We start from the raw sequence: 16,697 nt of genomic DNA on the forward strand, positions 1-16,697 counted from the left end.
CCCCCCCACAAACGCCGGGTCTCTTCCTTCTCCTCCCCCCCCCCCCCCCCCCAAACACCGGGTCTCGCTTTCCTCCTCCCCCCCCCCCCCCAAAGGCCGGGTCTCTCTTCCTCCTCCTCCCCCCCCCCCCCCCCCCCCCCAACGCCGGGTCTCTCTTCCTCCCCCCCCCCCCCCCCCAACGCCGGGTCTCTCTTCCTCCTCCTCCCCCCCCCCCCCCCCCCCCCACGCCGGGTCTCTCTTCCTCCCCCCCCCCCACCCCCCCAACGCCGGGTCTCTCTTCCTCCTCCTCCCCCCCCCCCCCCCCCCACGCCGGGTCTCTCTTCCTCCCCCCCCCCCACCCCCCCAACGCCGGGTCTCTCTTCCTCCTCCCCCCCCGGGGCCAACGCACCGTCGCCCCCCCCTCTGCACGCCGCCCCCCCTCTACACGCCGCTGCCCCCTACCCCAACCACCCCCCCCTCACCACCCCTACCTCCCTCCAATGCCCCTACCCCCCTCACCACCCCTACCCCCTCACCACCCCTACCTCCCTCACCACCCCTACCTCCCTCACCACCCCTACCCCCCTCACCACCCCTACCCCCCTCACCACCCCTACCCCCCTCACCACCCCTACCCCCCTCACCACCCCTACCCCCCAACCACCCCTACCCCCTCCAACGCCCCTACCCCCTCACCACCCCTACCCCCCAACCACCCCTACCCCCTCCAACGCCCCTACCCCCCTCCAACGCCCCTACCCCCTCACCACCCCTACCCCTTCCAACGCCGCCCCCCCATCTCTCGCAACGCCGCAACCCCCCACCCTCAACGCCGCAACCCACCCCCTCAACCCCCCCCTCATCGCCGCAACCCCCCCCCCCTCACGCCGGGTCTCCCCCCCCCCCCCTCAACGCAGGGTCCCCCCCCCCCTCTCCTCTCAACGCCGGTACACACACCCCCCTCCCCCTCCCTCTGAAGGCCGGTACCCACCCCCCCCTCCCTCTGAAGGCCGGTACCCACACACACCCCCCTCTCCTTCCCCCCCCCCCCTTCCTTCCTCCTCCCCTTCCTTCCTCCCTCCTCCCCCCCTTCCTTCCTCCCTCCTCCCCCCCTTCCTTCCTCCCTCCTCCCCCCTTCCTTCCTCCCTCCTCCCCCCCTACCTTCCTCCTCCCCCTTCCTTTCTCCTCCCCCCCCTTCCTTCCTCCGTTAGTTGGGGGGGGGGGGGGTGCGGCGTTAGTGGGGGGGGGTGCGGCGTTAGTGGGGGGTGCGGGCGTTGAGAGGAGGGGTACCGGCGTTGGAGGGGGGAAGGGGTGGTGGGGAGAGGGGTGTAGGGGTGGGGAGGGGGGTAGGGGCGTGGGAGGGGGTAGGGGTGGTGGGGAGGGGGGAGGGGGTAGGGTTGGTGAGGGGGGGTTGGGGTAGGGGGCAGCGGCGTGCAGAGGGGGCGACGGTGCGTTGGCCCCGGCCATCCGTCGCCCCCCCCTCTGCACGCCGCTGCCCCTACCCCAACCCCCCCTCACCACCCCTACCCCCTCCAACGCCGCCCCCCTCTCTCAACGCCGGTACCCCCCCCCCTCTCCTCTCAACGCAGGTAACCCCCCCCCCTCTCCTCTCAACTCAACGCCGCAACCCCCTCCCCTCCCCTCCCTCCTCTCAACGCAGGTAACCCCCGTCTGCCCTCTCCTCTCAACTCAACGCCGCAACCTCCCCCCCTCTCCTCTCCTCTCAACTCAACGCCGTAACCCCCTCCCCCACCCTCTCCTCTCAACGCCGCAACCGCCCCCTCCCTCCCTCCTTCCCTCTTCCCCTCTCCCCCTCTCCTTCCCTCTTCCCCTCTCCCCCTCTCCCCCTCTCCCTCCCTCTCCCCCTCTCCCTCCCTCTCCCCCTCTTCCTCCCTCTCCCCCTCTCCCTCCCTCTCCCCCTCTCCCTCCCTCTCCCCCTCTCCCTCCCTCTCCCTCCCTCCCTCTCCCCTCTTCCTCCTCTCCCTCCCTCTCCCCCTCTCCCTCCCTCTCCCTCCCTCCCTCTCCCCCTCTTCCTCCCTCTCCCTCTCCCCCTCTTCCTCCCTCTCCCTCTCCCTCTCCCTCTCCCTCCCTCTCCCCCTCTCCCTCCCTCTCCCCTCTCCCTCCCTCCCTCCCTCTCCCCCTCTCCCTCCCTCCCTCTCCCCCTCTCCCTCCCTCCCTCCCTCCCTCCTCCCCCTCTCAACTCCACAACCCCCCCCCCCCCACAAACGCCGGGTCTCTCCCTTCTCCTCCCCCCCCTTCCTTCCTCCGTTAGTGGGGGGGGGGGGGGGGGGGGGGGTGCGGCGTTAGTGGGGGGGGGGGTGCGGCGTTAGTGGGGGGTGCGGCCGTTGAGAGGAGGGGTACCGGCGTTGGAGGGGGGTAGGGGTGGTGGGGAGAGGGGTAGGGGGGAGGGGGGTAGGGGTGGGGAGGGGGTAGGGGCGTTGGAGGGGGTAGGGGTGGTGGGGAGGGGGGAGGGGGGTAGGGGGGGGGGGGGGGGGTGGGGGTAGGGGGCAGCGGCGTGCAGAGGGGGCGACGGTGCGTTGGCCCCGGCCATCCGTCGCCCCCCCCTCTGCACGCCGCTGCCCCTACCCCAACCCCCCCTCACCACCCCTACCCCCTCCAACGCCGCCCCCCTCTCTCAACGCCGGTACCCCCCCCTCTCCTCTCAACGCAGGTAACCCCCCCCTCCTCTCCTCTCAACTCAACGCCGCAACCCCCTCCCCTCCCCTCCCCTCCCCTCCCTCCTCTCAACGCAGGTAACCCCCTTCTGCCCTCTCCTCTCAACTCAACGCCGCAACCTCCCCCCCTCTCCTCTCCTCTCAACTCAACGCCGTAACCCCCTCCCCCACCCTCTCCTCTCAACGCCGCAAACCGCCCCCCTCCCTCCCTCCTTCCCTCTTCCCCTCTCCCCCTCTCTTCCCTCTTCCCCTCCCCCTCTCTCCCCTCCCCCTCTCCCCCTCTCCCTCCCTCTCCCTCCCTCCCTCTCCCCCTCTCCCTCCCTCTCCCCTCTCCCTCCCTCCCTCTCCCCCTCTCTCCCCCTCTCCTCCCTCCCTCCCTCTCTCCCCCCTCTCCCCCCTCTCCCTCCCTCCCTCTCCCCCTCTCAACTCCACAACCCCCCCCCCACAAACGCCGGGTCTCTCCTTCTCCTCCCCCCCCCCCCCCCAAACGCCGGGTCTCCCTTTCCCTCCCCCCCCCCCCCCCAAAGGCCGGGTCTCTCTTTCTCCTCCCCCCCCCCAACGCCGGGTCTCTCTTCCTCCTCCTCCCCCCCCCCCCAACGCCGGGTCTCTCTTCTCCTCCCCCCCCCCCCCCCCCAACGCCGGGTCTCTCTTCCTCCTCCCCCCCACACAAACGCCGGGTCTCTCTCTCCCCACCACACAAACGCCGGGACTCGCCACTTCCGCAGCGGGTGAAACTGATGCGTATCGCGTCAGTCCGCTGCTGGCCCTTTCGGGAACGGAGATTACCGGCTTAAAAGAAGGCCCTGACGCCGGAGTCATCCGCACCGCTTTTTCCCGCCGGAAATGGGCGTCACGTCGGTCCGCGGAGAATTTCGCCCCATGGTGTATGTTCTAGTTGTTGCTCACAGGCTCTGACTGTCTCAGAGGCTGGATCCCAAGAGAGCGGGAAAACTGGTGCCCTCTGGCTTTATAGTAGTCGTGTCCTGTCTGGTGATTGGCTGCTGTGTTCTGTGTGTTCATTGGTCATCCTTGTGTCAATCAATGCCTGTCTGTGCACCATCATATACTTGTGTGTATATTATGGCAGGAAGGTCATTGATTAAGCAGCTGAACATGGTTGGGCCTAGGACACTGCCTTGAGGAACCCCTGCAGTGATCTTCTGGAGCTCAGATGACTGACCTCCAGCAACCACAACCATCTTCATTTGTGCCAGGTATAACCCCAACCAGCCTTCTTCCTGATTCCCATTGACTCCTGATTTATTAGGGCTCCTTGATGCCATTCTTGGTCAAATGCGTCCTCGATATCAAGGGCATTCACTCTCACCTCACATCAGGAGTTCAACTCTTTTTTGTCCATGTTTGATGCAAGGGTGTCATGAGGTCAGAAACTGTAATGAGTGGCCCTGCTGGAACACAAACTGAGCGTCTGTGGGCAGGTTATTGTTCATCAAGTGTTGCTTTATTGAAGTGTTCTTCAAACTTTTTTTCCGGGGATCCATTTTTACCAACCGTCCAACCTTCGGGACCCAACCCGGCCGACCTTCGCGACCCACACCGGTCGACTTGCGTGACCGACCATTTTCTCTTACCTTGTTTGCTACTGACAAAAATGGAGGAAATGGTTTTGGGTCCCTTTGGCCCACGTTCCACAATGGAACCTGTTGGATGAAGGTGAAGCCTTCCAGTGTTAGAAAGTATGGAGTCTCCATCTGTCCAAAGTTCTGCATTTTATTCCAGTAAAATTTTATAAAATAAACCCCCCCCCTCCCCAACCTGTTTTAAAAAAAATAAATAAATAAATAAAATGAATTTAAAAAAATTAAAATTAAATGAATAAAACCTCCCTGATCTTGTAAAACAAAAAGCTGCAACCGTTTAAACAAAAAAGCGGCCTCACTGCACATGCGTGCCCGATCATCAGTGCACATGCGTATAGCTTTGCACATGCGTGACGATGATCTGGCACGCATGCGCAGTGCGGCCGCATTTTTTCTACATGTTTGCGGCCGTTTTGAAGGCCGCTTGCAGCCGGCATTATTAAAAGCCGGCTGCTGCGGCTGTTGCACGCAGATTTGCGCGATCGGGAGCGTCGCGATGGACGGTTCCGCAACCCTCGTGACACCCGCCCACGACCCACCCGTGGGTCATGCCCCTGAGTTTGACAATGCCTGCTTTATTGTACTGTCGATGATCCCTTCCATCACTTTATTGATGATCAAGAATAGACTGATGGAGCGGTAATTGGATGTGTTAGATTTGTCCTGCTTTTTGTGCACAGGACATACCTGAGCAATTTTTAACAATGTCGGGTAGATGTCAGCATTGCAGTTGTCCTGGAACAGTTTGGCTAGGGGCGCGTCAAATTCTGGAGCACAAGACTACAATACTATTGCCGGAATATTGTCAGGACCCATAGCCTGTGCAGATGTGTAGTATCTATAAAATGCTGCAGCAATTGGAGATAATATGGAACATCGATGGGCGGCATGTAATAAAAATACACGAGGTAAATTGTTTGCCAGGATTGTGAATCGCTGCATGTAACGTGCAGCGATCTCCGAGGCATGATTGTGGCTGAATAAGTATTAACGCAGATTTTAAGTGTACCTTTCATTGCCAAGACTAGATAAACCTGATGCAACTTGCCTATAATAAAATGGTGATCGCACAGTAAACTAAGTTCTCCTTACCTCGGAGTGGAAGTTTATTTTACTGGCATTATCATAAAGCACCATAGAACACAATGCAAATCTTGGGCCCCACGACAGCATAAATGGAAGAATGAAATGAAAATCCACTTTAAAAAGAATGAATTAGAAATATTTACTTTACAGAATTATTGGGCCATTGGATTAGATTGATGCCCTATCACAATAAATTATTTATATGGACTATTGATTAGCAGATTATGTTCAATTCTAAGACTAAAGTGGTACATTTGCATTTTCCTGCTCTGTAAAAGCGAATTGGAATTTATTGCTATTTTTCCTGACAGTCTGATTTATTGGCATATATAAACCCAGCGATGATTATACCCAATGTGAAAACTTGTTCAGGAGAAGGAAGTATTTAAAGTTCAAAAATACAGGAGATGCTGTTGATGGCTGGCTGGATTCATTGAGACTGCAAATGTTTTCGAACCATTTCTGTGATCCTACAATTGCAAAAATGCCAAACATTCACATTTTGAAGAAAAAGATAACATATTTGGGATCTCCAGTGCCTGAACGTAATAAAAGACAGGAAGATTAATCTATTTGGTCTAGTTTGTTGACTTAAGGTTCAGGAAAAAGACAACAAAGCATCGATATATATATCAATGCTATCCTAAAGGGCGAAGTGTAATTGAGTGCAACTACAACAATTTGTATTTGCTTGCCAAGTGTTTTTAGGTTTGAGACAAATAGCTCTGCCATCTGTTAGACATTACTAAAATTGCAATTTTATTCTTTATGCTTTTAAGAATGCAGTGTTGATTCCTGCTGTGATGTCTCTGTGGGTGCGTGTGCCATGGCACCAGAATCATTCAAGCTATGAATGTTCGAACAAAACCCAATCTTTGGTTTGATTGATTGATTGATTGTCACAGATTCACAGATTGAAAGTACAGTGAAAAGTATTTTTCTGCGGCCAAGGGAACGTTCATAGTATAGACAAAAAGAATAATCAAAAGAGTACATTGACAAATAGTGCATCGAGAAATAGTGATTGGTTACAGCGCGAACCAAGGGGCCATACAAAGGAAATACATGAGCAAGAGCAGCATTGGGCATTGTGAATAGTGGGTGGGATTCTCCCCTACCCAGCGGGGCGGGGGGGTCCCGGCGGGATGGAGTGGCGTGAACCACTCCGGCGTTGGGCTGCCCCAAAGGTGCGGAATCCTCACCTTTAGGGGCTAGGCCCGCGACAGAGTGGTTGGCGCACTGCCGGCCGGCGGGAAAGGCCTTTGGCGCCATGCCAGCCGGGGACAAATGGACTCCGCCGGCCAGCGGAAGTCCGCGCATGCGCGGGAGCTTCAGCGGCTGCTGACGTCATCTCCGTGCATGCACATGGGGGGGGGGGTCACCTCCACGTTGGCCATCGCGGAGGCTGACACGGCCGACGTGGAGGGGAAAGAGTGGCCCCACGGCACAGGCCGGCCCGCGGATCGGTGGGCCCCAATCGCAGGCCAGGCCACCGCAGGTGGTTTAATTCATGCCGGCAGGTCCGGCATTACAGCAGTGGGACTTTGGTCCATTGCGGGCCGGAAAATCGCCCAGGGGGGGCCGCCGATTGGCGCGGCGCGACTCCCCCCCCCGGCCGAATCTCCAGCGCCGGAGAATTCGGCAGCCATCGGGGGCAAGATTCACGCCAACCCCCCCCCCCCCCCCCCCGGCGATTCTCGGACCCAGCGGGGTATCGGAGAATCCCGCCCAGTGTTCTTACAGGAAACAGATCAGTCCGGGGTAGAGTTACTGAAGAGTCTGGTAGTGTGAGGAAGAAGCTGTTCCTATGTCTGGATGTGCGGGTCTTCAGACTGTATCTTCTGCCTGATGGAAGGGTCTGAAAGAGGGCAAAGCCAGGGTGGGAGGGGTCTCTGACAATGCTGTTTGCTTTCCTGAGGCAGCAGGAGGGGTATACAGAATTAATGTGAGGGTGGCAAACTTGTGTGATGAGTTGGGCTGAGTTCACCACACTCTGCAGTTTCTTGCGAACTTGGGCCGAGCAGTTGCCATACCAGGCTGTGATGCAGCCGGATAGAATGCTCTCTATGGTACATCTGTAGATGTTTGTGAGAGTCTATGCAGACATGCAAATTTCTTTAGCTTCCATAGGAAGTAGAGATGTTGTTGGGCTTTCTTGACCAGGACCGACTGTTGGTGATGGTGATCCCAGGTGCTATCCAGGTGCTAACGTAAAGCTATCGACCACTTCCACTTCAGTCTGTGCTGAGTTAGCCGATTTCACCCAGGCACCATTGAAATCATTACAGGTTCAATTACTTCAATTCTCCCAGGAGATTTGTAGACAGTTCGGCATTTGTAGACAGTTAAGGGAATTTGCACAGCCATCCACAGAAAACAGGCCTGCACCAAGGGACTAAAGTCAATGATAAGAGCATCGATGGGTGAGGAGTGGGGATGGGGGGGTGACAGATACATTCTTGAATGAAGGGTTGAGAAAGACTAACAACAAGGTGCAGGGAGAGAAGTTATACTCATCCTGCTACTCAAAAATTGACATTTTATAAATTATTCTCAAGAGCTCTTTCCACCAATCGTTTTAAGGGATGCCGGTTCTTGCCATTTCCTACAGTGTGTAATGTTTTTTCGAGCAATCTGCACACGTCATGCTTAACTGTATTGAAATGTCAATGAGATCATAACACCCAAATTTGCTCCTAAATCATGAGGTTTATGTATTTCTGACCGGGTTTGGCTGGCTAAACTAAGGCCTGTTCAGGAAATGACAATGGGCAGCCCTCAAACAGGATGCCAGTGGTCCATTTATTTTAGTTCACTGCTACCTCATCCCTGCTGCAAAAAGAAGGGTGGTAAAAGGATCAAAATTGGAGTTGACATCTTAACAGTAATAATGTATTGACTGTGCCTGGTCCCTGGTGTGCATCTGGGAAATAATTTTCCCCACACTGCATCTGTCTTTGCTGCAAGTGGTGAACATTTATGGTTTGTTTGGTTAACTGATTTAGAACAACTCAACATGTGAATTACTATAATTGAAAAGGTAACGGACGAGATCTTCCGGCTGTTCACGCCGGCGGGATGTTCTGGTTCCGCCAATGGCGCGCCCTCGCATCACCGTGAAACACGCCACGAGGAGGCCAGGGAATCTCGCCCGTTATGTTCATGTTTCCACTGAGCCTGTTCTCACTCCACTGTACCTGGCCAGTATCAGGGTATTGAACTTGATGATCAGCCATGATCATAATGAATGTTGGAGCAGCTCGAAGGGCCGAATGGCCTCCTGCTGCTTCTATTTTCTATGTTTCTATGGCCATTCCAGTGATTGCATTTTATTCTTTTCTCATTCACAGGTCAGGTACTTGGGAAAAGTGGTCATGAGGGGCACACAATTCACATCAGGCTGCACCGAAAGGTCCGTTATTGAGCTGTGGGAGAAGCATATACTGGATTATGAGGATATAACATCAGCCAATGCCATTTTAGAGATACGCCCTTTCCAAGTCCGTCTCCACCATTTGGATGCAAAAAGAGAGGCGACAGTCCAAATGGATACCTTCCAGGTGGCGCGCATCGCCTACTGCACAGCCGATCACAATGTCAGTACTAACATCTTTGCATGGCTTTACAGGGAGATCAATGACGATTTGTCCTACCAGATTGATTGCCATGCAGTGGAATGCGGGAGCAAGCTTGAAGCCAAAAAACTAGCACATGCCATGATGGAGGCCTTCAAGAAGACCTTCACTCGCATGAAGAGCGATGGGAGAATCCACAACAGCAGCTCCTCCGAGGAAGCAGAGTCAGCAGCATCAGACGATGGTTGAAAGGGACAATTGATTAATTACGAATCAGCATTGAAGTCTGGCCTATTGATGAGATTGTCTGGCCATTTGGAGAAAAATGAACGAAGGAAACTAATTGAGGATGAAACGCCAATGAACCCTTGGTTGGTTAGCTTGCCAAATTAGCCAAGTGACACCATATATTGAGAAGTTTAAAAAAAAAGATTACACATTATTAAAATAGTTGCATTGAGATCTAACCGACTGCTGAGCTGTCACTGTGAGCACAATGTTTTCTGACTCCCAAAAGGAGTTTGGCTTGGCCACTGACAACAGCTCTATAATTCACCTGATGAAATTCATTAAACTAATGGAACAGTTAGCTGCCTCACCACAGTCAAGAATTAAACTGATGTTTAACTTCAGAGGGTGCACCACACAAACAAAGCAGTTAAGGAAAAGGGAATGGAAAAATTGCAATCAGATTGAAAAACCAAACTGGCAAGATTTGTACATCAAAATAATTAAAAAGAAATGCATGGATCTATCTTCATATATTTCTACCAACATATAAGCTACAATATATGTAAAGATATATTCCATTTTTATAAAATATATTTCAAAATGTAAGTATTAAAAATGTAATGTTTAAATCTTTGAAAATTGGTACGTGTGTGTATTATCAACTGTGAAAACCATATGGAAGTTTTTGATTGTAAGTACGGAGGCTCGACACATGTGAACTTCTAATCAGGAGTTGTTTTTTTAGAAGCAGTGGAATAAATGTGACGATGAAAATCCACAGCCAGCTCAAACAAGAAAGGTTGTTTACAAGCATTCCAAAATTGTAATATTAATTTTATATATTGTTAAGGAAAATGCCGAATCTTTCCAAATGTTTCACTGCAGCTGTTCTGTTACGCTCTTGTTTCTCATTGTTCACCACAGGCCGCTCACTTCAGTTAAAGTTCAGCAGGAAAGGTTGTGTAGATCAGACTTTGTTCATATCAGATAGGGAAATGTAGCGGAAGGTTGCTGTTCTCGAGCTCCAGCATTCCATAGTTTGAAACATTTTCACCTAAGTACTGCCTTTCAGATCATTGTATGCACACAAATCCCTTTGAAAAAGATGCCACCTCAGGAGCTAAATTTGAAACATAGAAAATAGGAGCAGGAGGAGGCCATTAGGCCCTTCATACCTGCTCCGCCATTCACTATGATTATGGCTGATCATCCCAATCAGTAACCTGTTCCCGCATTCCTCCCATATCCTTTGACACCCCTCATTCCTTCCTTCTTGTGTCCTTACACAGAACATCCCATTATATTATTCTTCCATTATTAAGGATGATGATTTAATTCCTGAGAAAGTTGTGAAGAGAAATAAAATCCAGTTGGCATAGTAAATCGCTTCGCATTCGATTATCCCACCCATACCTTCCCGCCAACTGCTGGGTGTAAACAAAACTGAGCTCCCAAGCAAGTTAGAATTTCCCAATCTCCACGGGATAGATGTGACAAGGTTCATTCTTAGATGCATGGATGGAATGGACAGTTAGCGACAGAAAGCTAATACTGCACCAAGGAAATGAGCCGTCATCTTAATGAGTGCAAAATGGAATAACCAGCAGAATGGCCTCCAACCAACTAAAGATTCATGTACCTGTCAATTGTCCGCTTAGAAAAATAATGTTAATAGCATCAATCTGCCAGCAAAGCATGTTAACCAAGATTATTTTAGTGTGTGATTGTTTTTAAAAGTATGTTACCTGCACTTGTAAAGTTACACAATAAATTGTTACATGGTGTGGATTGGGTAGACGGTCATTATTTATACCACTAGGAATGTAAAGTACCCTGTCAACAAACGTGACTGGCCATAATCTGTACACTGGGTGACAGCAGTAATGTTTTCCTCATCACAGGTCAGATTTTTTCTATCCTTGCAGAGTAAATCGGAAACATGGGAGATATTTCAATTTGATCTTGTAAAGCTATTTGGACTGAACGTGACACCGTGGGGTCGGTTTTAACATGGGACGAGAAGCTGAGGGCTGTAGACGGTGAATGTTAACCAGTTCCCCAGCGCACAAAGTTGGGTGATTTTCATTCCCAAACCCAATTTACATATCTGCCAACATTGATCCCTGCTTGGCATGAGGGAATGACACGCAGGCAAGGGGTGGAGTATGTGGGTGGGGAACGGGAAATTTCATGGCAGCAAGAGCACGTCTGAAGATCGATAGAAATGGTCCCTGACAAGATCAGTCGGAAGGGGGAGGTTGGGATAAAGATTACGGTCAGTGCGGAAGAAAGTCGAGGCCATGGAGGGCCAAGATCCTCTTGTGTGGTCCAGGAGGACCAGTCCTACTTTGTTCTGAACCACGAGGAATTGTTGCGACGTAACAAAATAATAGCTTACCTGGGTCTCTGCTGGCTAAAATGCTGCCGGCAGCCAACTGTCACTGTTGGCTCCAGGATTGTGAGCCCTTTTGTAGGCCCCACAGCTAAAAAGGCCATGCATGTTGAAATGATGCCATCAGACCACAACTTTTTTTTAAATATTTTTATTAAGGCGTTTACATATATACATGAAACACAACCAAAACCAAAAAGATAACAAACAGGAAATTATAGAACAAATAAATAACATTTTTTTAATGCTTACCTGAATACTCTTCCTGGTTCCTTGTTGGCTCCTGCTCCACCTCTTCTTGATTGAGCTCCACACTCCATCGAACGCTATCCCCCTTTCTCCCAAGGGCCACCTTCTCCCATATCCTGATCTCTCCTCCCTGTCTCCACCAGTCATCAAGGAGGGGCTGGATTACAGGGGCGGCAGCAAGGACAAGGAGGGGGGTTTGGCACACAGCAGATCCCAACCTTCAGAATGCTAATTACTTAATTCCCTTAATCACCCTTTGAACACAAGATCATTCTCTATCCCCAACCCAGGAGCCCACAAGCAAACACACCACCGGTGGTGGAATGAGGCCATTAAGTGGGCATTAAATTCCCTCTTCTTTAAATTCATTCATGGGATGTGGATATCGCTGGCTAGCCCAGCATTTATTGCCCATCCCTAATTGCCCTTGAGAAAATGGTGGTGAGCTGCCTTCTTGAACCGCTGCAGTCCATGTGGTGTGGGTACACCCACAGTGCCAGGAGGGAAGAGGTTCCAGGATTTTGACGCAGTGACAGTAAAGAAACGGTGATATATTTCCAAGTCAGGACAGTGAGCAGCTTGGAGAGGAACATCCAGATGCTGGTATTTCCATGTGTTTGCTGCCCTTGTCCTGCTAGATGGAAATAGTTGTGGGTTGGAAGGTGCTGTCGAAGAAGCCTCTGTGAGGTCCTGCAGTGCATCTTGTAAGTGGTACACACTGCTGCCATGGTGCGTCGGTGGCGAATGGACTGAATGTTGAGAATGGGGTGCCAATTAAGCGGCCTGCTTTGACCGGGATAGTATCCAGCTACTTGAGTGGTGTTAGAGCTTCACTCATCCAGGTAAATAAAGAGTATTCCATCACACTCCTGACTTGTAGCTTGTACATGGTAGGCAGGATTTGAGGAGTCGGGAGGTGAGTTACATGCCACAGGATTCTTGCCTCTGACCCTCTCTTCAATCCTCAGTATTTATATGGCTAGTCCAGTTCAGTTTCTGGTCAACGGTTACCCCACAATGTTGATAGTGAGGGATTCAATGATGGTAATGATGTTGAGTGTCAAGGGCAATGATTAGATTCTCTCTTCTTGGAGATGGTCATTGCCTGACACTTGTGTGACATGAGCCTTACTTATGTTATGATACCCTAGTCTAGTGCATGGTCAATTCCAGCTCCACTTGACCCAGGGTCGCAACACAGGTGAACTAAGATTTTTATTCTAAATGCACAAGGTCCTTGGTTGAGTCCAATGAACTACAGTTGCCAGGTTTGTAACTTTAACACAAGTAACCTTTTATAATGTATAGTATAATTAGATAGACAGAAAATGTAGCTGACTACCCAATACCCCTTTTCCAATCCCCCCTTCCTAACTCGACCCACTCTCAACACACGCAAACAGACAGACAAGCAACTCAGAAGGGAAAGGGTGGTGAAAAGAGAAAGAAAATATTTATAAAAATAAAAGGATGAGGATCTTTGATGCACTGGATTGACTTCTAGTTAGTGGGCACAATCCAGCTTAAAACTAAGTCCGCTCTCAGGTGCATTTAGCGGGGTGTTTCTGATCAGCTGCAGCGCCGAGAAACACCCAGCTATTCAACGGCAATTTGCTGGGTTTTTTGGCCTTGGGGAGTTTCTCTGTGTCGATGCTGCACTCAGAGAGATTTCCTGCTGGCAAGAACTGCTGTTCGCAAATCCGGGCACCATTTTGATTGGCAGCCTGATCTTTCTCTCCCTCCTTTCAGGCTGCCCCCCCCCATGCTTTATCCCGCCCCCTCACTCCCCCCCCCCCCCCCCCCAAACTTGGTGAGGCCCCTGGGAACCCCCATTCCACTCTAATTGGCAAGGCACCCGGGCCCCCTGGCATGACAACTTGGCTTCTCCTCTCCAAAAACAAAACCTGAGAACATAGTGTCCTGACAAGCAAGCTGCATCCCAATTATGGCTCCACATGACAAAATAATACAATAACATAAAAGAAATGGGAACAAAGGAAATAAACCAGAAGGACTCTTATACTTACCACTGATCATCCTAATCCTAGATATTGTTCAGGTCTTGCTGTATTTGGACATGCACTACCTGCTTCAGTATCTGAGGAGTCATGAACGATGTCATCAGCGATCATCCTCATGATCATCTTATGATGGAAGGAAGGCCATTTATGAAGCAGCTGAAGATGGTTGAGAAGAGGACACCACCCTGAGGAACTCCTGCAGTGACATCCTGGAGCTGAGCTGATTGACCTTCAACACAACCATCTTCCTTTGTGCCAGGTATGACTACAACCAGTGGAAAGGGTCCCCCATTGACTTCAGTTTTGCTCGGTCTCCTTGATGTCACACACGGTCAAATGCTGCCTTGATGTCAAGGGCAGTCACTCACCTCACCTCTGGAGTTCACCTCTTTTGTTCATTTTTGAACCAAGGCTGTATTGAAGACAGGGGTTAAGTGACCCTGGCAACACCCAAACTGAGCATCAGTGAGCAAGTTATTACTGAGTAATGCTGCTTGATAGTACTGGTGATGACTCATTCCATCACTTTACTATGATCGAGAATGTACTGATGGGGCGGTCATTGGCTGGGTTGGATTTGTCCTGCTTTTTGTGTACTGGACACACTTGGGCAATTTTCCACATTGCCGGGTAGATGGGAGTGCTGTAGTTATACTGGAACAGCTTGACTGGGGAGATGGAACGTTCTGGAGCACAGGTTTTCAGTACTATTGCTGGAATATTGTCAGGGCCCATAGGCTTTGCAGTATCCAGTGCCTTCAGCCGTTTCTTGATGCCACATGGAGTGAATCCAATTGGCTAACAACTGGCACATGTGATGCTAGAGACCTCCGGAGGAGGCCAAGATGGATCACCCACACAACACTTTTGGCTGAAGATTTTTGCAAACTTTTTAGCCTTAACTTTTGCACTGATGTGCTGGGCTATACCATCATTGAGGATGGGGATATTTGTGTTGCCTCCTCCCCCAGTGAGTTGTTTAATTATCCATCACCATTCATGGCTGGATGTGGCAGGACTGCACAGCTTAGATCTGATGCATTCGTTGTGGAATCACTTGGCTCTATCGCTCACCTGCTACTTCTGCTATTTGGCACCCAAGTAGTCCTGTGTTGTAGCTTCACCAGACTCATTTTTAAGCATGCCTGGTGTGATTCCTGTCATGCCCGCCTGGATTCTTCATTGAACCGCGTGGTGGTAATGGTGGAATAGGGATATGCCAATGCCTGAGGTTGCAGATTGTGGTTGGGTACAAATCTCCTGCTGCTGCTGGCATGCACAATGGATGCACAATCTTGAGTTTCCCGATCTGTTCCAAGTCTATCCCATTTAGCACGGGGCTAGTGCCACACAACACGGTGGAAGATGCTCTCAATGTGAAGACAGGACTTGGTCTCCACAAGGACTGTGCGGTGGTCACGTCTACCGATACTGCATCTGCAACCAGCAGGTTGGTAAGGATGCATTCAAGTAGGTTTTTTCCTCTTGTTGGTTCCCTTGCCACCTGCTACAGACCCAGTCTGGCAGCTATGTCCTTTAGGAGCTGACCAGCTCGCTCTGTGGTGGTGCTATTGAATGATTCTTGGACATGAACAATGAATTCTCCCACCCAGAGTACATCCTACAACCTTGTCGCTGCCAGTGCTTCCTTCGTGTGGAGGAGTAATGATTCATCAGCTGTGGGGATGGGGGGTGGTGTTGGCTGGGGTGATGTTGGGGGGGGGGGGTCTACGTAGTAATCAACAGGAGGTTTCCTACCCATGTGTGACTTGAGACGTCATGGGGTCTGGAGCCAACAGCTCCCAGGGCAACTTCCTACCAATTATTGGGTCTGTGCTACCAGTGGGACAGTGATGGTGGTGTCTGGAGCATTGTCTGTAATCTATGACTCTATGAGCATGACTACGTCAGTCTTTTGCTTGACTGTGAGACAGCTCTCCAAATTTTGGCACAAGCCACTAGTTGTTTGTTAGGAGGACTTTGTGGGGTGACTGGGTTGATTTTGCAGTTGCGGTTTCCGGTGCTTAGGTCAATGCCAGTTTGATACAACAGTGGCTTGTTAGGGCATTTACTAGACAACCACATTGCTGTGGATCTGGAGTCAGATCAGGTAAGGACAGCAGATTAAGGACCCAACAGAGTGTGGGTCATACCGGCCTATCTTGCTGTTAAATATGGACATTAAGATGCTGGCTATGGTGTTGGCGGTAAGGCTGGAAGCCCTGTCTCCCTGAGGTGATTGCGGAGGATGAGACAGGCTTTATTAAGGGCCGGCAATTGTCAGCCAATATTTGGAGGCTATTGAATGTTGTTCTCTCCATGTCCGAGGAGCCCAAGCTAGAGGTGATTGTGTCTTTAGATGCCGAGAAGGCATTTGACAGGGTGGAGAGGAGGTACCATTCCGAAGTTCTGGAGAGGTTCGGTCTCGGGCCAAAACTGATTTCTAGGGTGCGGTTGTTGTACAGGGTCCCTGGACAGTGTTTGTACAAATTCCTTGAGTTTGGGTGCTTCCTTTTTGAATAGAGGGAAGAGACAGGAGTGTCCAATTTCTCCCCTCCTTAGCCATAGCTTTGAGGGCTTTGGGTAAGTGGAAGAGGATAAAGTGAGGGATGGAGCACGGGGGCGGGATTGTCCCACAATTGGCGGAGCGGCCCCTACCGGCGGCAAGAGTAGCGCGAACCACTCCGGCGTAGGGCCGCCCGGAAGTTGCGGAATCCTTCGCACTTCCGGGTGTTAGGCCAGCGTTGGAGGGGTTGGCGCCGCGGTAACTGGCGCTGAAGGGTTGCCACATGCACTGGACTGCCAGCGTGTTCTGGCGTATGCACAGAACCGCCGGCGTGTTTCCTACGCATACGTAGGGGGTTTCTTCTCCGCGTCGGCCATGACGG

General features: G+C 51.7%; 1 protein-coding gene across 1 annotated transcript in view; it reads left to right on the forward strand.

Annotated features, from left to right (window-relative positions):
* pid1 (phosphotyrosine interaction domain containing 1) overlaps positions 1–10,933 on the forward strand; it is a 122,046-nt gene extending 111,113 nt beyond the window's left edge. The window contains exon 3 of the mRNA XM_038816244.1: positions 8,692–10,933. Within this exon, the coding sequence (XP_038672172.1) occupies positions 8,692–9,165 (474 nt within the window). The 3' untranslated portion in view covers positions 9,166–10,933. The remainder of the gene's footprint in view (positions 1–8,691) is intronic.
* The last annotated feature ends 5,764 nt before the right edge of the window (positions 10,934–16,697 follow it).

The sequence above is a fragment of the Scyliorhinus canicula genome, chromosome 13 (assembly GCF_902713615.1).
Source record: "Scyliorhinus canicula chromosome 13, sScyCan1.1, whole genome shotgun sequence".
Classification (NCBI taxonomy): Eukaryota; Metazoa; Chordata; class Chondrichthyes; order Carcharhiniformes; family Scyliorhinidae; genus Scyliorhinus; species Scyliorhinus canicula.